This window comes from Callithrix jacchus, chromosome 1 (assembly GCF_049354715.1).
Source record: "Callithrix jacchus isolate 240 chromosome 1, calJac240_pri, whole genome shotgun sequence".
Classification (NCBI taxonomy): domain Eukaryota; kingdom Metazoa; phylum Chordata; class Mammalia; order Primates; family Cebidae; genus Callithrix; species Callithrix jacchus.
The window spans coordinates 218,739,282-218,762,773 of NC_133502.1; the positions used below are offsets into that span (position 1 = coordinate 218,739,282).

The window sequence follows — 23,492 nt, forward strand, 5'->3', positions numbered from 1 at the left end:
ATCCTCCTCCGTAGCGTTTAACACAGCTGTGAGCCATTTCATCATCATCTAACATATGGCATCTCCTCTGCTCACATGTAAGCTCTGCGTGAGAGTAGCGATTTGTTCCTGACATACTCAGTGTGTATTCTCAGCACTGACTTCAGCTCCTGGATTGCAGCCCTCTGGTGAACATTCATGGAGTAAAGGAGTTTTTCTCTCCTCATCAACTCAGGGCAGTGAGGCACGGGAGGGAAGAAGCCCGTCATGGTTCAACCCGGCTGAGGCCGTCCAGGTCCTGCGCTACTGCTGCCTCCTGACCCGGAGCATTTCCAGTCAGGTGTCTGCCAGCGACATTGGCGTCATCACACCCTACCGGAAGCAGGTACGCCCTGCCCAGGCACTCCTGGCGTCGTGAGGTCCCTGCAGTCCAGCTCCCTGGCTCCTGCAGTTCCACAAAGGCAGAAACAAGCTCCTTGTGAGTGGCAGCGGGTTTTTAAAGAAGCAGGACTGCACTTGAGTGATGTTTGGCATGAGAGATCAGCAAACTGCCATCCACAGGTCCATTCCAGGCAGCTGCCAGCTTTTCCGCTGCCAGAGCCTAGAACAGTTTTTATATTTTGAAATGGTTACATTTGCATGTCCCTTGATATTTGGCCCTTTGGGAAAACATTTGCCAACCCCAAGTTCTAAGCCAGTGTTTCTCAGGAGGGCCACTTCTCATTTCGTATGACTCTGTAGTGTGATTGTAGGAGGGTTAGTGTCCCCAGCCCCCAGGGGCTGCTCCCAGGAAGCATCTCCACACAGTCACAGTGGCCCTGGTGGGGACGTGGGTGCCTCCCATGCCAAACACAAGGTTTCATTCGTGAAGCACGTGTCCCTGTGGTGCTCACACCAGCAAGCGGATCTTGGAAAGAACCCGCAACATGCAGAAGAGAAGGTGGGTCCCCTAGGTCATCACAGTAACACATCACCTGGACCATGAGTGCCAGATGCAGAGCCCTTCACAGATGGCACGTTTCCTGTGTTCTGACTCTGGGACCTCAAGAGGTGAATACTTAGTTCTCCCAGAGGAACAGCGACTACGAAGGCTTATGGAGACATCGCGTGGCCCGTGTCCTGCTGTCTCAGCCTCAGCTTGCAGCCTTGTGGGTTCAGGGGCCATCCTGCTGAGACACACACCTCAGCCCTAAGCAGCAGACACGCCTTACTTCTCCTGCAGGGTGTCCTCCATGGTTGGTGTGAGCTTTGGGGAGGAGGATTCTCCACATGAAACTTGGCTTTCCTAATAAGCATTGACCCCTTTCCCTAGCTTTACTAAAACTGGAATTTGTGTTCTAATGAACTCCGATTGGAAGCAATGCAATAAAGAATTGAAAAGCAGTATTGCACATCAGCCAGTGTTTGGTTTACACCGTGATGTGTGAAGAAATGGATTTGTACAGTGTTATCTTTCGTCTTTCTTTTCATCTGTTCTGAAGGTGGAGAAGATCAGAATTCTTTTGCGTAACGTTGATCTGATGGACGTAAAAGTGGGGTCCGTAGAGGAGTTTCAAGGACAGGAGTATCTGGTCATCATCATTTCCACAGTAGGTATCCCTGTTCTCCGTGGGGATGGCCAGTCAGGCGCTTGGTGCCCTTGGGGTTCTAGGGGCTTCAGATCTAAAGGGGTGGAGGCAGATTCCCAGCACAGAGCAGCAGCTGCAGGCGGAGACTCCCTGGGCCCAGGAGCCATCCTAAGCAGTGACTGTGGATACTCAAAGATTAAGACCGAGGAAACAGAAGAGAAGGGATCCAGGAAGGCATGGGGAATGCCTTGGAGAAGGAGGGACACGAAGTTAGAAGAAAAGACAGCTGAGGAGCAGAGAGTGGGAGGGCAGGCACCCACAGGACAGCCCTGAAGACCCCGCCATCCTGAGACCACCATGAGTGTGCAGGGCTCCCTGTCTGCAGACCCAGTGCCGATAAGGCTGGCCTCTGGTCCCCTTTCTCCCCCTCCTCCTCCTGTTTCTTCTTGAACCAAAAATGAGGTCATTCGGCTATTTAACATTTCTAAATGTTTTCATGTATCAAGAGTTTCTCTTCATACCCCCCCAAAACTTAAAATACTATTTTTATTCATCTCTGTGTGCATTTAGGTGCGGTCCAATGAAGATAGATTTGAAGACGATCGATACTTTTTGGGTTTCTTATCCAACTCAAAAAGATTTAATGTTGCAGTCACCAGACCCAAAGCTTTGCTGATTGTGCTGGGAAACCCCCATGTTCTCTTTCGAGTGAGTTTGCAGGCGCTGGGTGGGCTGTGATCACTTGGGACGGAGGGTCTGGGTCACTCGGGATGAGACACTCGGCACCAGGACATGGGGCCTTCCCTTGCCCTCACACCAGGGGGCATGGGGCCTTCCCTGTGCCCTCACACCAGGGGGCATGGGGCCTTCCCTGTGCCCTCACACCAGGGGGCATGGGGCCTTCCCTGTGCCCTCACACCAGGGGGCATGGGGCCTTCCCTGTGCCCTCACACCAGGGGGCATGGGGCCTTCCCTGTGCCCTCACACCAGGGGGCATGGGGCCTTCCCTGTGCCCTCACACCAGGGGGCATGGGGCCTTCCCTGTGCCCTCACACCAGGGGGCATGGGGCCTTCCCTGTGCCCTCACACCAGGGGGCATGGGGCCTTCCCTGTGCCCTCACACCAGGGGGCATGGGGCCTTCCCTGTGCCCTCACACCAGGAGGCATGGGGACTTCCCTGTGCCCTCACACCAGGGGGCATGGGGCCTTCCCTGTGCCCTCACACCAGGGGGCATGGGGCCTTCCCTGTGCCCTCACACCAGGAGGCATGGGGACTTCCCTGTGCCCTCACACCAGGAGGCATGGGGCCTTCCCTTGCCCTCACATCAGGTTACTTGTTATTTCCAACAGGACCCCTGTTTTGGTGCTTTGCTGGAATACAGTATTACGAATGGTGTTTACATAGGATGTGATTTACCTCCTGAACTGCAGTCTCTGCAAAAGTGAGCACTTCTGTCTTCCTCAAGGACAGGCTGGTTCTAGGACACACTCTTGGCTGTCCTCCCCTCCTCCCCTCACCCCCACCCACATACCCCCCACTGCAGCCTTGGTCCCCCACTGGCACCTTCCTCAGCTCACCCTGGGCTGCAGCAGCCACTGTTTCCTGGACATTTAGGGTCATGTCACCTTTCCCCACATAGGCCAACAGTGCAAAGTAAGTCCCTTGTAAAACCTACCTTGGGAAAAGTGCAGCCCCCAGACCCTGCAGGAGCCTGACTCCCTGGCCATCTGCTTCTCCTCTGTCTGCAGCTGTGGTGAGGGGGTGGCAGACCCCTCCTGCCCAGTGGTGCCAGGATCTACAGGACCAGAGAAGCATCACGAGCCCAGCTGATATGCAGTGGCTGACAGCAGGGAGGCCACATGCTCACCTGTGGACTCCTGAGCCCAGCCTGGCCATGTCGCCATTTCAGTCTGCTCTGTGGTTCATGTGGCCTGCTCTTGTCTCACAGCCAGGCAGGGCTGCGTGTGGGTGTGTGGCTGCCAGCTCAATCCCAGCTGCTCCTGTCCTGACTTTGGCACCTGCCAGCCTGTTTCTGCCACCAGGCAGTCATTCCCCCCCCACCCTGAAATAAACCCTCGAGTGACCCTCAGCATCCTTTCCAGCTTGTGATATGTCCCTGTGTCAATGATGACCAGGATTTTGTGTGGCCTGTGACCCCTGCTGCCACAGTTTTTGGGGGATGGCTTGTTGTCCTCTTTTCCTGAACCACCTGTGTGCCAGGCTCCAGGCAAGGCTGCCAGCTCCATGGAGCAGGCATGCAGGGCCCATAGGGCCAGAGGCTCTACATGGGGCCAGGGTTGGGGGATGGCACTCAGGCCTGCCCTAGGCCCAGTGTTTCTGGGAGTTTGCAGCTGGGCAGGTTCCTGGGTGCAGGCCGGCATCCTAGGGCACCGTGTTTGGGGGTCCTTAGAACACATTTCTGGGCCAGAAATAAAACATGTAGAGACTGGAGATGCATCTCAGGCCGGGCGGAGCAGAGCAGTGGCGGGAAGAACACTTGGGGTGAGTCCCGCACTGTCCTCAACCTGCTGCAGGGGCTCAGGGAAGCAGCCCGGGCAGAACACAGGACCCCCCGGGCTCGGAGATACTGCCCATACGTACACCCAGGGCCCCAGAGGAGGATGACTGACACCACTTTACAGGGGTCTTAGCTGGCCTGAGCCCACCATCCCCACAGCGAGACACAGACCTGCGGCCACCTGAAAGGGTGCAGGCCTGGCCCACCTCAAAATTTGGGACCCTCATCCTCCATCCTGCGCCCTCTCCCGTCCCCCCTCCCAGGATTTGCCCCTAGGAAACAAAGGCTCAATATCTCCGCTCAGGTATGGCATCTGCCTCCCAAGCAGAAACCACTGTCTCCTGAAGGTCTCAAGACACCAGGGATCACCTCTATGTACTAAGCTTGTGGGTGACACTAAGATCTGTGGTCACAGCTCCACGAAGTATTTGATGGAGGAAGCGCTTTCCAGGCAGGTGGATCATGTAAGGGCCCAGGACTGCAGGCCTGCATCACCTGCTGTGGCTTTGCATGAGCTGTGTTTAGGAATTGAAGGGCTGCTCCAGGCAGAGCTGGGATTGCTGTGCTGAGGGGTGCATGAAGGCCCAGGCAGTGCCCCCAGGCACAGAGGCCACTGCACCCAGTGCTCCTGCAGCCAGCATTTGCTGGCTCCCTCTTTGGAGCACAAGTCCTGAGCCAAGCACCTCTCCATCCTGTCAGTCCCAAATTGATGCACCCAGGGAGGCTGGGGACTTTTCTGACCCAGGTGAGCAGATGAGGAGATCAGTGGGGTCAGCCTTGATAACACACAGGCTGCCTCCTGGGGCTCAGTGACCTGGATGTGCTGCATGTTGGGGAGAGAGGACCATGCCTGAGGGGAGTGCGCTTGAGCAGAGATGCCCAGAGCCGGCATTGAGGCTGGGCAGGTGTTCTCACCTGGGGGACACCTCAGCAGTGACCTGGTGTGTCCACGGTGGCAGGAGAGCAGGCAGGGTCATTCTATAAAGGACTTGGGGCACCTGTGTGCTGGTGCAGGAGTGGCCATGGGGTCTGTCAGATCACAGGGAAGAAGGGGGAGGAGAAAGGGGTGGGTGAGGAGGCTGCCCTGGAGGGGCTGAGGCTAAGGGAAGGCAACACTGCGCCGCCAGCCATGCATCCCTGCCCACCTAGGAAGCAAAGGCAGGTGGGTCCTGCAGGCAGGTGTCATCTGCACAGGATTTTGTGCTGTTTTTGAAACAGGGTCCTGCTCTGTTGCTCAGGCTGGAGTACAGTGGTATATCATGGCTCACTGCAGCCTCAATCTCCCAGGCTCAGGTAATCCTCCCACCTCAGCCTCCCACGTAGGTGACACTTACAGGTGTGCACCACCACACCTAATTTTCTGTAGAGACAGGGTTTCACCAAGTTGCCCAGGCTGGTCTCAAATTCCTGGGCTTAAGTGATCCACCCACCTCAGCCTCCCAAGTAGCTGAGGTCACAGGCATGTGCCACCGCACCTGGCTAATGTGTTTATTATTATTTGTAGAGACAGGGTCTCGGTGTGTTGACCAGGCTGGTGCACAGAGGTTTCGGTGTTTGGAATCCCCAAAATGACACCCTAAGGCAGTGTGTCTCTTCCCTTATTTTTTTAGTTATCTAAGATTTTTCTTCATCATTTTTTAAACCTGTTTATGATGTAATTTACAGCATATTGTAAATATTGCCATTTTAAAGCAAAACAGCTTAAACAGCCTTTTCAGTGTATCCAGTGGAACAAAAACACCATTACAATTTGACACCATCCTCCACCTAGAGGACACCAACAAGCTGTTCTTCCACAGCTAGAACGTATTTCTTCTTTTCCTCGAACTCCTATTTCTGTTCCACTTCCCCCACATATTTGTGTCCTAATGCAAAATATGTTACGATGAAAGGTGTGGGCATCACAGATATTTTCTGTTACTCTCCTGGGCACAGATGGGATTTCAGTCCACTTTTCCTCACACCACAGGTGTGTCAAGCTGGTGGTGTCGCTAATGGGGAGGCTCTGAGGGTAGAACGCAGCTCATCCCCACTCCCCACTGGGCACCTGGGGTGGGGGCCACCATGTGCCAGGCTGAGGATGGTGGCACAGAGCCCCCCCCCCCCGCCCTGCTGTGAGCAATGTGGGGCCAAACAACCTGGGCTGTTGCCGGGCATCTGTTACTGAAGCCTGGCCTGGCCGTACCAAACACCAGTCTCAGAGCACCCTGGCAAAAGACACGCACTGAGGCTTAACGTAGAACAATAATCTGGTCAGTTATGATTATTGTAAGTACCCAATCAAAAGCATATGCATGAATGAGATCCAAGATGGCTGATCGCTAACAGCTCGGGATTGTAGCTCCCAGTGAAAGCGCAGAGAACGAGAGGACACCACACTTTCAGATGAATTTTCGTCGCTCAAGGACCAGAAGACTTCCAGTGGAGGAGCCCCACGGGTCACCAGCGTGACTCTTGTGGCCGGCGCAGCGGTTTTGCCGGTGCCTCGGCACGGCAGCTCTTCGTACAGAGTAAACGGGACTGGTTCCCCTGCTGACCGGAGTTTGGAGCTCCGGGAAGGCAGAGCCGCTTGTTGCGGACTCAAGAAGGAAGCCAGACCAGAGATTCCCGGGCAGAAGAGCACCATCAGTCTTATCGCTGCTATTTTGGCCGGCGTAGTGGGTTGCTTGAATCCCAGCACTGGGAATCAATAAATTGGATGTCGACTCAGAAACCTAATTAGAAAGGCAGTAATTGTAAAGACGACAGATGGATAAATTTATAATAAAGGGAAAAAATCAGCCTAAGAAGGCCAAGCATACCCAAAATGAGAACCCCTCTCCCTCTACAGGGGATTGCAGTTCCTCATCAGCAACGGAACAAGCCCTGATGGAAAAGGACTCTGTTCCATTATCTGAAGTAGGCTTCAGAAGGTGGATGATAAGAAGCTTCTGGGAATTAAAAGAACTTGTTCTAACCCAATGTAAAGAAACTAAGAATTTTGAAAAAAGGTTTGACGAAATGCTGAAAAGAATAGACAATATAGAGAGGAATATAAATGAACTAACGGAGTTGAAAAGTACAACACGAGAACTTAGTGAAATATGCACAAGTTTAAATAGCAGAATGGATCAAGCAGAAGAAAGGATATCAGAGGTCGAAGACCAACTTAATGAAATAAAACGACAAGACAAGAATAGAGAAAAAAGGATGAAAAGGAATGAGCAAAGTCTCCAAGAAATATGGGACTATGTGAAAAGACCCAATCTACGTTTGATCGTTGTACCTGAATGTGATGGAGAGAATGAATCCAAGCTGGAAAATACTTTTCAGGATCTTACCCAGGAAAATTTTCCCAATTTAGCAAAGCAGGACACTATTCAACCCCAGGCAATACAGAGAACACCACAAAGATATTCCTCAAGAAGAGCAACCCCAAGGCACATAATCGTTAGATTCACCAGGGTTGAAACGAAGGAGAAAATACTAAGGGCAGCCAGAGAGAAAGGTCAGGTTACCCACAAAGGGAAGCCTATTAGACTTACAGCAGATCTCTTGGCAGAAACTCTACAGGCCAGAAGAGAGTGGGGGCCAATATTCAACATCCTCAAAGAACAAAACCTTCAGCCCAGAATTTCATATCCAGCCAAACCAAGCTTCACAACTGAAAGAAAAATAAAATCTTTTATGAACAAGCAAGTACTCAGATTTTATTACCACCAGGCCGGCTTTACAAGAGCTTCTGAAAGAAGCATTACACATAGAAAGGAACAACCAGTATTAGCCTTTCTAAAAACATACCAAAAAGTAAAGAGCATCAACATAAAGAAGAATTTACATCAACAAATGGATAAAATAGCCAGTTAACATCAAATGGCAGTAACCCTTCATTTAAATAGACTAAATCCCCCAATCAAAATATACAGCCAAAACCCAACGGTATGCTACATCCAGACCCATTTTATATCCAAAGATACACAAAGACTCAAAGGGTTGGAGAAAAATTTACCAACCAAATGGAGAGCAAAAATAAATAAACAAAAAGCAGGAGTTACAATTCTCACATTTGATAAAACATTTCAAAGCAACAAAGATACAGTGGTAAAAGGATCAATGCAACAATAAGAGCTAACGATCCTAACACCCAGATACATAAGACCCATAAAGAGATTTAGACTCAATGAGACAAAATTAATAAGGATATCCAGGACTTGAACTCAGATCCGGAACAAGTAAACTTAATAAATATTTATAGAGCTCTCCACTTTAAATGCACAAAATATACATTCTCCACTTTAAATACACAAAATATTGATCGGCCATTATTAATACCCATCTTTAGAATAAAGCAATATTCCTGTTCTCTCTCCCTCTCTTTCTTCCTCTCCTTCTCTCCTTTTTTTTCTTTAAATAAATAAATAAATGATCAGCAAAAATAAATAAATAAAAATAAAACAACACACACCGTTCCTCCTATCCCCCATCTGCTCCTTGGCTTGAGAGGTGGGAGCATGTAAAAACAAATAAATAAATAAATAAAACCAACTTGATTTAGAAATGTATTGCAAATGTTAGGTTGTCCCATGACACAAATGGCACTTAACAGGAACTAGGGATCACTATGTTAGCATTGTCCTTCCTGTGACAATGTGAATGACGTACGAACCTGATACATGTTGAGGCAATTAAAGGTGGACATAGGAAAACAGTGGCCTAAAAGCATCATCACAAATAAGAGGGGCTTCATTTTCTATCTACAGGAGATTTGAAAAATCTTTCTTTAAAAAAAAACGATATGCATATATTTCCAATTTTCAAAAATAAGCATAAAAATAAAATTGAATTGGAAATGCTTTTTTTTTTTTTTTTTTTTGAGAGACTGAGTCTCACTCTTGGCCAGGCTGGAGTGGGGTGGTGCGATCTTGGCTCACTGCCCTCTCTACCTTCCAGGTTCAAGCGATTCTTCTGCTTCAGCCTCCTGAGTAGCTGGGATTACAGGCACGTGCTACCGTGCCTGGCTAAGTTTTGTATTTTTAGTAGAGACAGGGTTTTGCCGTGTTGGCCAGGTTGGTCTCAACTCCTGGCCTCAAGTGATCCACCTGCCTCAGCCTCCCAAAATGCTGGGATTACAGGCAAGAGCCACCATGCCTGGCCAGAAATGCATTACTTAATCTGTATGGTGTTTCTTTGCAAACAGTTCATATCTTCATGGGAAGATATTACTTAGGGCTGAAATGAGACAGTTCTTTTCCTGTTTTTCATCTTCATGGATATAGAAGCTCAGAAAGCTTGTTCACCTAAAGAAAGAGATGGGAACACAAGTTTGTGTAGCACTCTCGGTCTTCTAGATCCTTCCATGTGTTGAAATCTCATGTAAATGTATCACCAAGAGAAAGAACCATCTGCTCCCACAATACAGGATTTGGGAAGAGTGTCCTCCAGTCTGGGCCACTGGAGTGCGAAGACCACAGGGGTAGACCCTTCATTCCTCCCACACATCCTGCTCACGAGGGTAACAGGGTGGGCGGCCAGGATGTCATCATGGACCTCTGCTCACCGTTTCACTCTGGCCCCTGCTATGCTTGTCCAGGCCCCTCCGGAATGAGGATGGCAGCCAGGGTGCCGAGTTTGAGTTCCGGTTTCGGCTCTGCCACAGACATTCCTCTTCTCAAGCTCCCACGCCTGCACTCCCAGGCCTGCAAGCCCAGCATGGCTCAGGCCTGCAATCCCACGCCTGCAAGCCCAGCATGCCTCACGCCTGCAGTCCCACGCCTGCAAGCCCAGCATGCCTCACGCCTGCAGTCCCACGCCTGCAAGCCCAGCATGCCTCACGCCTGCAGTCCCACGCCTGCAAGCCCAGCATGCCTCACGCCTGCAGTCCCACGCCTGCAAGCCCAGCATGCCTCACGCCTTCATTCCCAAGCCTGCAAGCCCAGCACTGTGGGAGGCCAAGGCAGGGTGGATCAGGAGTTTGAGACCATCCTGGGCAATATAATGATACCCTGTTTTTACAGATAAGGAAATTTTAAGGCCAGGTGTGGTGGTGCACACCTGCAGTCCCAGCTACTTGGGAGGCTGAAGTGGGAGGATCCCTTGAGCCTAGGAGATGGAGGTTGCAGTGAGCCAAGATCACACTGTTGCACTCCAGCTTGGGCAACTGAGACCTTGTCTCAAGAAAAATGAAAACAGGGCGTGGTGGTGTGCAGCTATAATGCCAGCTACTTGGGGGTGCCAAGGTGGGAGGATTGCTTGAGCCCAGGAGTTCAGGGTTGCAGTGAGCACCAGTGATGCAGTGTGCAGGGGGTTTGAACAGCCCATGTACACAAACCACGAGGAATAAAGAAACTCAAAAGCACTGTGAAGCTACACTCCACCCCTCAGAATGGCAGATACTAGAGGGTGGATAGGGCTGAGAGCTGGAAAGAATACAGGGACAGGAAGATTTTTCACCGATGGTGAGAGCATGGACTGGCCCAGCACTTGTGGAAAGCACCAAGAGGCACCCCTGCGAAAGCAGAAAGTGCATCTGACAAACAGGTGCCCACTCAGCAGCCACACCCAGGGCACTCAGAGGGTCTGGAAATCACTGTGCTGGGTTATCTGGGAGTGACTGAGTTGTCTGGGGCTGGCTTGGTTATTTGAAGGGTGGCTGGGTTCTCTGGGGTGATGGTTATTTGGGGGTGATGGATATATGGGATGAGTTATCTGAGGGGTACCTGGCTTATCCAGGAGATGACTGGTTTATCTGGTTATCTGAAGGGTGACTTGGTTATTTGGGGGTGATTATTTTATCTGAGATGACTGACTTACCGGGTGAATATGTGAGAGGTGCCTGCATTATTTGGGGTGATTGGTTTATCTGGTAGTGACTGGGTTATCTGGGGGTGACTATCTGGGGTGAATAGGTTATGGGAGAAGCGACTGTTATCTGAAGGTGAGTTGATTTATCTGGGGTGCCTGCATTGTTGGGGTGACTGGGTTACCTGGTAGGGACTGCTAACTGGAGGTGCTTGGGTTACTTGGGGTAACTGGGTTCATCTGGGGTGACTGGGTGCAGGGACTGGATGTAGCAGGGACAACTGCCTGCCTCAGGATGAAGTTTGCTGGAAGCTGTGGGCCAGCCTCTCTCAGAAACATGCAAGGGTCTTTAAAAGCGCAGACAAGGTGAAAGCTCACAGCGGACGTGCACACCCTCTGCAGCCCAGGGAGGCAGGGGGACCTCCTGGCTTGCTCACAGCGGTGGCCGGGCCTGCGAGCACTGGGCTCAAGTTACATTTTTGGAATGAATTATTGATTGAATTTAAAACTCCAATCACGATAAATCTTTTCATATAAAAGATCGTGTACGTACGTCCCGGTATACTGGGAAGGGGACCTACACGAAGGAAAACCGCTGACCGAAGAAGGCCCTGCGGGCGCGGACGACTCGGGACGCGCCTGAAACCAGACCCGGCGGCGCCAGGAGGGAGAAGAGGACGGAGGGCGACGGCTGTGGGGAGCGGAGGGGACCCCCTGAGCTGAACGTCTGTGGAACAGGGGATGGGATGCGGCGGTGGGAAGGAAGTGCTGGGTGCAGGAGAGGGGCCCCCGCGGAGGTGATGGGGCCACTCAGGGCGGGACTGGGGGGGGGCTCGAGTGGGGCAGGGAGGTGCCCTCATTGTTGGCACAGGGGCCCCCGAGCCCGGGGAAGAGGGCGCCGGCCTCCCCGCCCGTGGCCGCAGCACCCCAGGAGCGGGGTAGCCTCCGGGCCCACAGCAAGGCGCGGCCGAGGCAGGGAGGAAGGCAGAGGAGGCGACCCCAGGCGAGGGGCCGGGGCAAGGAAGCCCCCTCCGCGTCCTGGGCCGGGTGAGGGGCCCTGCAGTGCGGCGGGTGCAACCCCAGCGCGCTCCCAGTCCTCGCGGCGCCCCCGCCCCGGCCCGAAGCCCTCGAGCCCCGCAGGGCCGCCCCCACCGCCGCCCACCCTCCCGCGGGCCAAGGCAGCCCCCAGCCAGCCGCCCCGCGTTCCCAGGAAGAGGGACCGGTCATTACTAATTCATTTCATTTCATTTAAATATTTTCTGCAAAGTCATTGCCCACGCCGCGTCTGCGTGGCGGGGGGGGGGGGGGGGGCGGAGCCACGCCGCGGAGTCGCCGCAGGTAAACAGCCCCCTCCCCGCCGCGGGAGCGGGGCCGCCGGCCCCAGGCAGGGACAGCAGCAGCCGCCGGCGCTCTGGGCCGGGATCCCGCCGCCGCCCCCGCCGGAGGCACGCGCCAGGGCGGGGGCCGGGCTGCGGCGGAGGCGGGCGGCTCCGGTGCCCCCCACCCCCGCGCCGGCCTGGGCCGCCCGACCCCTGCCTCCGGGGGCGGCGGCGGAGCGACCCCCAAGCCCCGACGCGGGCTCCGCGCCCGGCCAGTCCCGCTCCCGCCCCGCGCCCCCAGCTACTTCCATCCCCCGGCGCCCCCCGCTCGGTCCCGGCGTCCCCTGCTACCCTCTCCCGCGCCCTCCGTCCCCGTGCCGCACCCCGGGCTCCCCGCACCCGGCCCCGATCCCCGCCCCCGCGCCGTGCGCGTCCCCTCCCGCCCGCGCCCCCCGCGCCGGGCCCCGCCCCGCGCCCCCCGCCCCACCCGCGCCCCCCGCCGGGCCGCGCCCCCCGCCCCCCATGCACCACCTCCTGGAGCAGTCGGCGGACATGGCGACCGCACTGCTGGCGGGAGAGAAGCTGCGGGAGCTGATCCTGCCGGGCGCGCAGGACGACAAGGCGGGCGCGTTGGCCGCGCTGCTGCTGCAGCTGAAGCTGGAGTTGCCGTTCGACCGCGTGGTCACCATCGGCACGGTGCTGGTGCCCATCCTGCTGGTCACCCTGGTCTTCACCAAGAACTTCGCAGGTGAGGCCGGCGGCCGGGGCGCGGGGTGCGGCCGAGAGGGCGCGTCCGCAGGTGTCCGGGCGCTGGCGCTTCCCGCGTGCGTGGTGGCTCCGTCCAGCCGCGCCCACCTTGGCCTGGCTGCGTCCGCCGCGTCCCAGGGACCTTCCACAGCCGCCCCCATCGTCGCAGGTGTCGCTGGTCGCTGGGGCGGCCCCAGACCCGTCTTTTTATTGTTCTGCCTTCCATTCGTCTGCCCGTGAGCCGCGGGTGGGATTAGGCCTTTTGACCTGGGGGGTCTTAAATGCAATGAGACTGGGGATCTGGTCTGGAGAACGTCACGGCAGCGTCTGAGGGGGTGGAAGGGTGGCCAGGCGGGGACCAGGAAAGGCCTGGACGTCTGTTGAGAGCAGAGAGCTGGTGCCAGGGTCCGGTGGAGCCCCCACGCTGCTGGGCAGTGTCCCTAGGCTGGACTTGGGTGGAAGGAGGGCAGAGAGAGTCTCCGAGAGGCCCAGACCCTCCACCCCTCAGGCGATCGAGGCCTTTCCCGGTGCACTGGGGGCCTCTGAAGATCTGAAACAGGGGGACTAGTATGGGGTGGGGTAACTGTGGAGCAGGGAGCCCAGAGCTCCTGCAGGGAGATGGGGGTGGACCAGGGCAGGGACAGAGGGGCTGTTTGCGGAACCCAGAACCCAGCTGGTTAGAGCAGGACCTGTGGGGGCACCTGAAGCTACCCAGGGAGGCAGGAGAGGGACACAGCAGCCAGCCTGCCTGTGAGCCTCTGTGTGGTGGGGACCTGGTACCTCTGCCCTCCCCAAGGAGTGGGGTGAGGCAGGTGCAGCCGAGAGCTTCCTTCCCTAGGGTCTAGGCCAAGGCAACGGGGTCAGGGTTCGGGTCTCCTGGCTTTCCTGGCCCAGAGATGCAGCACAGAGGGGGTGCTGGGGCCCTGGGGCCCCTTTCCTGCAGCCTCTAAACCTCAGGGACCCTGCCTTAGCACTGGCGCTTCCCAAATCTCCCAGGTGCCTTGGCTTTAGGAGGCCTGTGGCCTGGAGATGCCAGCCCGAGGGTGGACATTGGCCAGGCTGCCTGATCCCACCCAGGGGTGGAGGAGGCCTCTGCTGGTCTCCTCTGGAACACTGGAGCTCAGACACCCAGAATTAGAGGACCCCTGTGGCAGGTGCACAGCACACTCAGGCAGAGCAGGGAACCCAGGTTCTTGTGGGGCCTTGGGGCGGGCCCAGGGTACGCAGGCACCATGTGTGTTCTCTGTGTTCGTGGCAACAAAGTGTTTCAAACAGGAGACATTTCTCTCTCGTGGTTCCGGAGGCCACAAGCCCAAAATCAAGGTGTCAGCTGGGCCCTGCTCCCTCCCGAGGATCTGGGGAAGGGACCTTCCCTCCTCTTCAGCCTCTGGTGCTGCCAGCACTCCTTGGCGAGCCTCGGCTTGTGGCCCGCCACCCAGTCTCTGCCTCTGTCTTCTCACGGGCTTCTTCCTTGCCTGTCTGTGTCCAAATTACCTTTTTTGAGACAGGGTCTTGGTATGTCGCCCAGACTGGAGTGCAGTGGTGCAAGCTGCAACCTCCAGCTCTCCGGCTCAGGTGAACCTCCTGCCTCAGCCCCGAGCCCCCAGTAGCTGGAACCACAGGCATCTGCCACCACGCCTGGCTAATTTTTGTGCCATGTTGCCCAAGCTGGTCTCGAATTTCTGGGCTCAAGTGATCTTCCCACCTCGGCTTTCCGAAGTGCTGGGACTACAGGCATGAGCCACCACACCCCGCCCTTTCTTCTTTAGAACGGAAAGGAAGGAAGTGCTCTGCCCCTGAGCACCCAGGAGCCTTATGGCTAGTGCCTCTTTTTGGCCTCAGTCTCCCTGATGCCACAGGGCAGGGTTGGGCCTGAGGGCCTGTGTGACCAGCTGCTGTCTGGGGATGCAGTGCCCTCAAAGGTAGGGGACGAGTCCCCGGGTCTCCAGGTGGGCCGAGGAAGGCTCTCAGCCGCCCTCAGCCTGCAGAGGCGGGAGAAGGTAGCAGGCACCACCGGGATTAGCTTCCTGTGGCTGCTGGAACAAACCTACAGGTCAGAAACCAGAAGCCATGTAGTCTCATGGGGCTACAACGAGGTGTCAGCAGGGCTGCTCCAGGGGAGAATCTGCTTCCCATCTTCTCCGGCCTCCAGAGGCCTCCACATTCCTGGCCTTGCAGCCCTTCCTGCGTCCTCAGAGGTGGCCCCGTGTCGTCCTCTCCCCACGTCCCCTCCAGTCCTCACATCTCCGTCCCTGACTCTGACCCTCTTAGAGGAGCCCTGTGATTGCCTCCCACCAAGACCCCCAACCTAGTCATGGCTGCAAAGTCTTCGTGAACCGGGAAATGTGACACTGCCTTGGGTTCCAAGGTTGGAATGTGGCATCTCTGGGGTCTTCATTCCGCTCACTGCAGACCCCCTGTGGAGGTCTGTAAGGCCAGGGGAATCGGGGAAGGGACTGGGCCGAGGTCTTCAAAGGTGTGGCAGTGGTCTGGGGTGAATGGACAGGGTGCGGCCAGCAGACAGGAGGAGCCTGTGCAAAGCTGGGGGTCCTGGAGAGGCATCCCCACTCCCCAGATGAGAAGATGGGGCAGGAAGGACTGCCGGGCGGCTGGGAGGGACCCAGCTTCACCCTTGCAGGGCCATGTGCAGGGGTGGGCTGGAGATGGCAGGACCAGAAAGGGCAGGACTGGGGGAGGACTCGGGGGCTGGGCTGTGGCCTGGGGCCCTGGGGACAGCACTCCAAATATGAACATGGGCTGTGTTGGGGCACGCTCAGACACCCACTCCGAGGTGCTCCTCCCTCAGGCTGCACCAGGCCCGACTCTGACGTTGTCCTTAGGGGTTTGAGGACGGTGTGGACAGGCTCCTTGGCTGGGAAGCCAGTGTCCTCTCTTGGGGCACAGCTGGGGTAGCCAGGGTGCACACAGTGCTGACTTCCCAGAAGCCCTGGCCGCGGCTCCGTCCGCCCTGTTGGATGGGCCAGGCCTTCCTGCCTCCCCCCAGACACCTGCGCTGGCCCGGCAGGACCCCACTGTCCCTGGCAAGTCCCAGAGGAGGGCCTCAGGTAGAAGACCCGTGGCAGCCACTGTGTCTGGGATGGGCCCGTGGATTTGGGGTCAGCAGGCCCTCTCTGCGGCCCCACCCCGAGTCGGGCCAGCATCCCCAACAGCACTGGGAGAGGGCTGGCCTTGCCCGGTCGCCAGCACAGCTGAGTCCATCAGGACCTGCTGAGGCCTCCAGGAGCACCCTGTGCCCTGCAGGTGTGGCGGATCGGGGGAGGAGGGAGGCCTTGCTGGACATGCCCCCGGGGCCCCGAAGGGCCAGGCCTCTCACCTGCGGTGAGCCAGGGCAGTATCCTTGGTTGAGCAGATGAGGAGACTGACGTCAGAGTGAAAAGCAGGGCTTGCCTTCCCCCTGCTGCTGCTGCCGCCACACAGCAGGGAGATTGTGACAGGTGTCAGGAGCCCCGGTCCCAGTGGGGCTCCTCACAGTAAGGGCAGCTCACCAGACATGTGGCGGGGCGTGGGGCTCCAGCTTTCATCCACCCTGGAGGAGGACAGGCTGCCCTGTGCCCCAGAACGAAGGATCCCTCCTTCCAGTCTCCCTGTGGCCCTACTGGAGTCAGGGCCAGGGGTTCCCGGGCCTCTCCCCGCCATGTTGGCCACATGTGCCCAGCAAGGGTGGCTGCTAGGGATGCGCCCAGCTCAGGATGGGACACAAACCTGTCCCTGTTCTCTTCCCCAGGGTGGACGCTCTTCTCTGGCTCCTGGGATTGGCTGTGAGGACAAAACATAAGTAAATAAAATATGCCATTTTCTCAACCAAGAGAGTGGATTCCTTTGCCTTGTCCGCTTTGCTCTTCTCTGAGCCCAGCTCATCTCCAGCCCGACGTCCCCAACGAGGACGCGGGCCTCAGGTCCCAGCTTTTCCTGCTCCTTCCCAGGCTCCTTCCCAAGCCCTCCAGAGTCTCCAGGACCCTCAGGGGGGTCTGATGGCCTGTGGGAGCCCTGCCTTAGGGGCTGTCCTCGAACCCTCCCTGAGCAGGTTGTGTGGATGTGCCTCCGCGGTGAGGATGGCCACCTGGGGTCCCAGGGGCCCGTAGCTGAGCCGGGGTCAGGGCTGGAGGCGCCTGCAGGCTGTGGGGTTTGCATGCTCTTGTGCCCAGCCCCAGGCCGTGTGTGGCATCAAGAGTGAATGCTGCTCTTCCCAGAATGGGCAGGGGTCTCTCATCTGCCTCGATTTCTGTCCCTAATTAGGGCTTGGTGCAGAGGGGATCATGCTGACATGGGCCCTGCCCTGGGGCCATTCTTTGGGGCTGTGAGACAAGGCTGAGGCTGGTGTGGGCCCCGGGGCCTGCGCTGTGTGAAGGGCCCAGCCTGGATGGACGGCAGGATGGCTGTCAGCCCCCAGGCCCAGAGCCTTCCTGGGAAACGTAAGCAAGATCCCAGCTGCTTGGACCCTACGCCGGGCCGAGGCGCAAGTGTCCTGAACACGTCTTTATTGCCGGTTCATGCGAATTGTCACCTGCAGGCAGAGACAGGCTCTGAGGGAAAACAAAGCTCAGTAATGGCCATTTGCCTACAGTTGGAGAGGCTCCCTCTTTGCGATTTTAGCAGCAGATACCGAAGTCCAGCCGGTGACATCCTCACCCAACCCACCTGGTGTCTGGGGTCCCCAGAACGGTGGGTCTCAGGGAGACACCCCTCACCCTCAAGGCCTGGCAGAGCCCAGTCTGGCTTCCCCGGGACCTAGCAGCACCTGAGTCACAAGCCCTGGGCAGCCCCGGGCTGTACCTGGCCGGTGGCTGGGACCTGGTTTGGGTCCGGCTGTGTGCATGGAAAAGACCCTGGCTGGGACTCCCAGCCTGCCTTGGCCCTCTCTGGAACTCAGTGTCCCCTTGTGCACACAGTCTTTGTGGAATTTGGAGAGATGCGTGGCTCAAGTGGTTTCCCGGGGGGGTCGTGGCTTCAACCTGCAGGTGCACCGCAGCTGACCTTGTGAGGGTGCTCAGGGCAGGACCCCTACACCACCGAGGTGGGGGGAGGGGAGTGGGGCTCATCTGGGGAGCAGCAGGCCCTGTAGGAAGCAGGCGCTGTGTGGGAGGAGGCTGGAGAGGCTTTTGTGGGGGTGGTTCAGCAGGGACGAGGTCAGGTCCAGCCGGCTTTCTTCACCCCAGCCAGTGCCACCTCCCCGCCCCAGCCCGTGTCTCCTCTCTGCCCCCAGAGGAACCCATTTACTGTTACACCCCGCACAACTTCACGCGCGACCAGGCGCTGTACGCCCGCGGCTACTGCTGGACGGAGCTGCGGGACGCGCTGCCCGGCGTGGACGCCAGCCTGTGGCCGTCGCTGTTCGAGCACAAGTTCCTGCCCTACGCGCTGCTGGCCTTCGCCGCCATCATGTACGTGCCCGCGCTGGGCTGGGAGTTCCTGGCCTCCACGCGCCTCACCTCGGAGCTCAACTTCCTGCTGCAGGAAATTGACAACTGCTATCACCGGGCGGCCGAGGGCCGCGCGCCCAAGATCGAGAAGCAGATCCAGTCCAAGGGGCCGGGCATCACGGAGCGCGAGAAGCGCGAGATCATCGAGAACGCGGAGAAGGAGAAGAGCCCGGAGCAGAACCTGTTCGAGAAGTATCTGGAGCGCCGCGGCCGCAGCAACTTCCTGGCCAAGCTGTACCTGGCGCGCCACGTGCTGATCCTGCTGCTGAGCGCCGTGCCCATCTCCTACCTGTGCACCTACTACGCCACGCAGAAGCAGAACGAGTTCACCTGCGCGCTGGGCGCAGCCCCGGACGGGCCGGCGGGCGCGGGGTCCGCGGTGCGCGTGAGCTGCAAGCTCCCGTCCGTGCAGCTGCAGCGCATCATCGCGGGCGTGGACATCGTGCTGCTGTGCGTCATGAACCTCATCATCCTCGTCAACCTCATCCACCTCTTCATCTTCCGCAAGAGCAACTTCATCTTCGACAAGCTGCACAAGGTGGGCATCAAGACGCGCCGGCAGTGGCGCCGCTCGCAGTTCTGCGACATCAACATCCTGGCCATGTTCTGCAACGAGAATCGCGACCACATCAAGTCGCTCAACCGGCTGGACTTCATCACCAACGAGAGCGACCTCATGTACGACAACGTGGTCCGGCAGCTGCTGGCGGCGCTGGCGCAGTCCAACCACGACGCCACGCCCACGGTGCGCGACTCGGGCGTGCAGACCGTGGACCCCAGCGCCAACCCCGCCGAGCCCGACGGCGCCGCGGAGCCGCCCGTGGTCAAGAGGCCGCGCAAGAAGATGAAGTGGATACCCACCAGCAACCCGCTGCCGCAGTCCTTCAAGGAGCCGCTGGCCATCATGCGCGTGGAGAACAGCAAGGCGGAGAAGCCCAAGCCCGCGCGCAGGAAGACGGCCACGGACACGCTGATCGCGCCGCTGCTGGATGCGGGCGCGCGTGCCGCCCACCACTACAAAGGCGGAGGTGGCGACCCGGGCCCCGCCCCCGCCCCACCGCCCGCCCCCGACAAGAAGCATGCGCGCCACTTCTCCTTGGACGTGCACCCCTACATCCTGGGCACCAAGAAGGCCAAGCCCGAGGCGGTACCCGCTGCCCTGCCCGCCTCCCGGAGCCAGGAGGGAGGCTTCCTGTCCCAGGCTGATGACTGTGGGCTGGGCCTGGTGCCCGCCAAAGGTAGGGGCTGGGCCGGGGACTGGGGACGCGGGACGCGGGACGGGGGACGGGGGACTGGAGGGGCGCCCGTAGCCACAGCGGCCTGTGGGAGCCCGGCCAGGGCACTAGGGAAGGGAGGGGGCCTGGAGCCGCGTAGAGGAGGCGGAGGTTTGAACCAGCTCCATCAAACGGGCTCACCGTCAAGGTGCACCTCGGCCTGGCCCTGGAGACCCCCTGGAGGCAGATGGGAAGGACGCAGGCTGGGAGGGATGTGCTCCTGGTCGGCTTCCTTGAGCTCCGCGTGCATGGTGGAGCCAAGTTCCCCGGGTGAGGAAATTCCATAGATGGCACTGTGGCCCCATGGACAGCAGGGCTGCGCGTGTGTCCAGGACGGCTGCTGTGTTCAGGGGCGTCCCGCCCCAGGCTCTCCAGGGCACTTTCCCGCTGCCGGCCCGCACTGAGTGGGCGCTGGGAGGGGCGCAGTGGCAGCCCCAGTGTGAGATGCCTGTGCTCTTGGCTGTTTGCAGATGCTCCACTCCCCGAGAAGGAAATCTCGTTCCCCTCAGAGCCAGCCCGGGCAGGGCTTCCCTCGGGGGCCCCGTTCCACGTCCGCTCACCTCCTGCCGCCCCTGCTGTGGCCCCTCTGTCACCAGCCAGCCTGGGCAAAGCAGAGCCCCTGACCATCCTGAGCCGAAACGCCACGCACCCGCTGCTGCACATCAACACGCTGTACGAGGCCCGCGAGGAGGATGAAGGGGGTCCCCGCCTGCCGCAGGACGTGGGCGAACTCATCGCCATCCCAGCCCCGCAGCAGATCCTCATCGCCACCTTCGATGAGCCGAGAACAGTCGTGAGTACTGTGGAGTTTTGAGGGATGCCACCGCCCAGGCCTGGAGCACCCCTCTGCGTGAGTGTGGTGTGGCCGGGCTGACCTCCAGGGATGCCTGCCCTGCGTGGACGTGGCCTCTGCTTCGCCTGCACTGCCCGCACCCCCAGCCTCTGTCCGCATGCCTGGGGCCCTCACCCCCACCCAGTCGATAGGGGAACCCACCCCACGGCATCACCAGGCACTGGCTGGGCAGGGAAAGGTGGAGCCAGTGGCCAGGAAGGCTGAAGTCGGCCTCCCACACCCCTGCATCAGGTGCCCAGCCATGGGCGGGGGGCCAGGAGGCGAAGAGTTTATTTTTTTAGTTGGTTTCGTTCTGGCCCCGGGCTGGGGCCAGACAGCCCAGCACCCCCAGCCCAGAGCCAGGGAAGAGGAAGCTGGGGCCAGTTTGCCCGGGTGGGCAGTCATGCCCATGGGGTCACATGCTCAGGGGTCACCCCTGCAGGGACCTGATGCCCTTGGTGGGAGGGACCGAGGTCCACCCTCGGGTCAAAGATCCACCTGCACTTTCTCCTTGTAGCCTGACATACATTTTATTTTCCTAAGACTGCTGTATTTATCACCAGGAGACTTAGGATGTGTTTAAAGCAGGATGGTGTGTGTGTGCACAGAGGGTGTGGTGCACAGGTGTGTGCATTTGTGCACGTGTGCGTGTGCAGAGGGTGTGGTGCACAGGTGTGTGTGTACACGTGTGTGGACATGTGTGTGTGCAGAGGGTGTGGTGCACAGGGGTGTGTGTACACGTGTGTGCATGTGCAGATTGTGTGATGCACAGGTGTGTGCATGTGTGCATGTGCACAGAGGGTGTGGTGCACAGGTGTGTGCGTGTGTGTGCACGTGTGTTTGTGTGCACAGAAGGTGTGGTGCACAGGTGTGTGCAGGGGCCAGCTTGGGAGTGTGTGAGCAGGCGGTGAGTGCGTGGGTGCACGCTGGCACGTGGTTCATGTATGAGGAGGGAGGGGCCCAACGCAATAACCACATCCCCCACCCAGCCCCTGCCACAGCCAAAGCCACATGGCTTCCCGTGGGAGCCCTGGCCAGCACCCGGAGGGTCCCACCCCGAATACCTCAGCCATGGAGGCCATGTGACGCAGAATTAACTAGGTAGCACCGAGCATATCAATAAATATTATTCTGATAACTGCCTGTGCCCACTGGGGCCTTCGTCTCCCTCCACGCCCATCCCCTAACTCGGCGCCATGCGTGGGGGACGCTGGGGGACATAGGGCAGGGACCACCTGCGTCCAGAAGCATGATAAGGGGCCCTTCTGCACCCACGGCAGGTGTCATGCTTGGAGCAGGACACACCCTGGATTCAGGCTGTGGGCATGAAGGTAATTCATTTGTGGCCTGAAGCCCTGGGGCACACAGGCTTGGGAGACGAACACATGACCCCCTCAGTCTTCCTGCTCCTGCAGGGAGAGAGGAGGGGGACTATGAGACACACTCTAGGGGTACAGAGAGCTGGCAGGATCCAGGAAGGCTTCCCAGAGGAGGCGCCCTCAGTGTGGTCTGGGATGCTCAAAACAATACAGAGGTCCTGGGCAGGCCCCTTTGCCAGGCCCAGGACTGCATGGAACAAGGCTGGTCCTGTGGGTGCACCATGGAGTCACGTGCCCTGCAGACCCCAGCAGGTGACCCTGAGGGTCTGAACAGAGGTTCCTTGAAGACAGGTGGTTGGGCAGCTAGGAGAGAGGCCCATGGGGGCCGGAGTGGGGTTGGGGGTGTAGGACACAAATTGCAAGGGTGGGCCAGGCTGAGATCAGAGCAGGCCCGTCTGCCACCTGGCCCAGGCTTCCTGGAAGCCCCATCGCCAGGCCCTCCTGGAGCAGCCCTGAGCGGGTGGGGCAGGGCCCCCTGGGTTCTTAGGAGTCAGGAAGAGGTGTCCATCCTCCACGACACCAGCCCAGGGTATGGCCCCCACAGCCAGGGCCCCGAGCGTGAGGCACACAAGGACACAGCTGGAGGGTGCACCCTGCCATCCATGTTAAAATGGAGGTTTTTATACCTTCTGGTTGGCGAGGCCTCCTGCCATTGAAAAGAGCCTGGTTCCAGGAGTCTGGGCAGGAGCCTGGGCGTACGCCTGTCATCCCAGTGCCTTGGGAGGCTGAGGTGGTGGTTCAAGGCTGCAGTGAGTCGTGAGTGCAACCCTGCACTCCAGCCTGGGCGACAGCTCCAGACACTATCTCTAAAACAAATAAAAAATGTACTCAGATCCCCGAAGGAGGGACACCCTGTGCCACGCAGGGCCACGCAGGAGGGCACTGGGGTTGTCAAGGGCAAAGCCTTCACTATGGCTCCACAGAAGGAGTGGGCAGGGTGGGGCCATGGACTCGGGACTCCATGTGGACACTCCAGTGGGTGTTGGGCAGGGGCTGTCTCTGGCTGCTCAGTGTGTGGCCCAGGGCGATGAGGGCAGGCAGTAGGGTCTAGGGTGTGAGAGCCCACAGACGAGGCCTGGAGGGGGTGTGGTTGCTGGACACTGTGGCTTGCATAGAAAGTTATTTGCTGACAAAGCAACAAAACGAAAAATAATTAGAGGCTCCCGCCTACAATCCCAGCATTTTGGGAGGCTGAGGCAGGTGGATCACAAGGTCAGGAGTTTGAGACCAGCCTGGCCAAGATGGTGAAACCCCATTTCTACTAAAAATACAAAAATGAGCCGGGCGTGGTGGCAGGCACCTGTAATCCCAACTACTCCGGAGGCTGGGGCACAAGAATCACTTGAACTCAGGAGGCAGAGGTTGCAGTGAGCTGAGATCTCACCACTGCACTCCAGCCTGAGTGACAGAGTGAGACTGTCCCAAAAAGAAAAGGCGCAGTTCCTCACATTCACCTAATCAGGACACTTCCCCAGCCTGCTTGCCCATGTGCCCAGCATTCCTGCATCCCGGGGAGGGACCTGGTGCCCACAAATCCCTGCCCAAGCCAGCCTGCTTGTGCAGGAGGGCTGAGCCCTGGCCTGCACCCACAGACCAGCTCAGTGGCGAGGGTGGGCAGGGCGTAGCAGCTGAGGGGACCCACGGGATGATGGCCTTG

The 23,492-nt window shown here is 58.2% G+C and overlaps 2 protein-coding genes across 17 annotated transcripts in view; both read left to right on the plus strand.

The window, feature by feature from the left end:
- Window positions 1–3,637, plus strand: part of MOV10L1 (Mov10 like RNA helicase 1) — a 72,179-nt gene extending 68,542 nt beyond the window's left edge. For all 12 annotated transcript variants that reach the window (XM_078343967.1, XM_035273993.3, XM_035274003.3 and 9 more), the window contains 5 exons: window positions 215–364; window positions 1,461–1,568; window positions 2,118–2,255; window positions 2,898–2,989; window positions 3,297–3,637. In XM_078343967.1, the coding sequence (XP_078200093.1) occupies window positions 215–364; window positions 1,461–1,568; window positions 2,118–2,255; window positions 2,898–2,989; window positions 3,297–3,378 (570 nt within the window). In that variant the 3' untranslated portion in view covers window positions 3,379–3,637. The remainder of the gene's footprint in view (window positions 1–214; window positions 365–1,460; window positions 1,569–2,117; window positions 2,256–2,897; window positions 2,990–3,296) is intronic.
- Window positions 3,638–12,155: 8,518 nt separating this feature from the next.
- On the plus strand, window positions 12,156–21,594 carry PANX2 (pannexin 2). Of its 5 annotated transcripts, none has more exons than XM_035274093.3 (3): window positions 12,156–12,910; window positions 18,110–19,588; window positions 20,095–21,594. In XM_035274093.3, the coding sequence occupies exons 1-3, from the start codon at window positions 12,685–12,687 to the stop codon at window positions 20,436–20,438; spliced, it is 2,049 nt and encodes a 682-aa protein (XP_035129984.2). In that variant the 5' UTR covers window positions 12,156–12,684; the 3' UTR covers window positions 20,439–21,594. The 5 variants fall into 5 exon arrangements, with proteins under 5 accessions (XP_035129984.2, XP_035129989.2, XP_003732204.5 ...); XM_035274098.3 differs by having other exon boundaries at window positions 20,221–21,594; XM_003732156.6 differs by having other exon boundaries at window positions 18,134–19,588.
- Window positions 21,595–23,492: the final 1,898 nt, after the last annotated feature.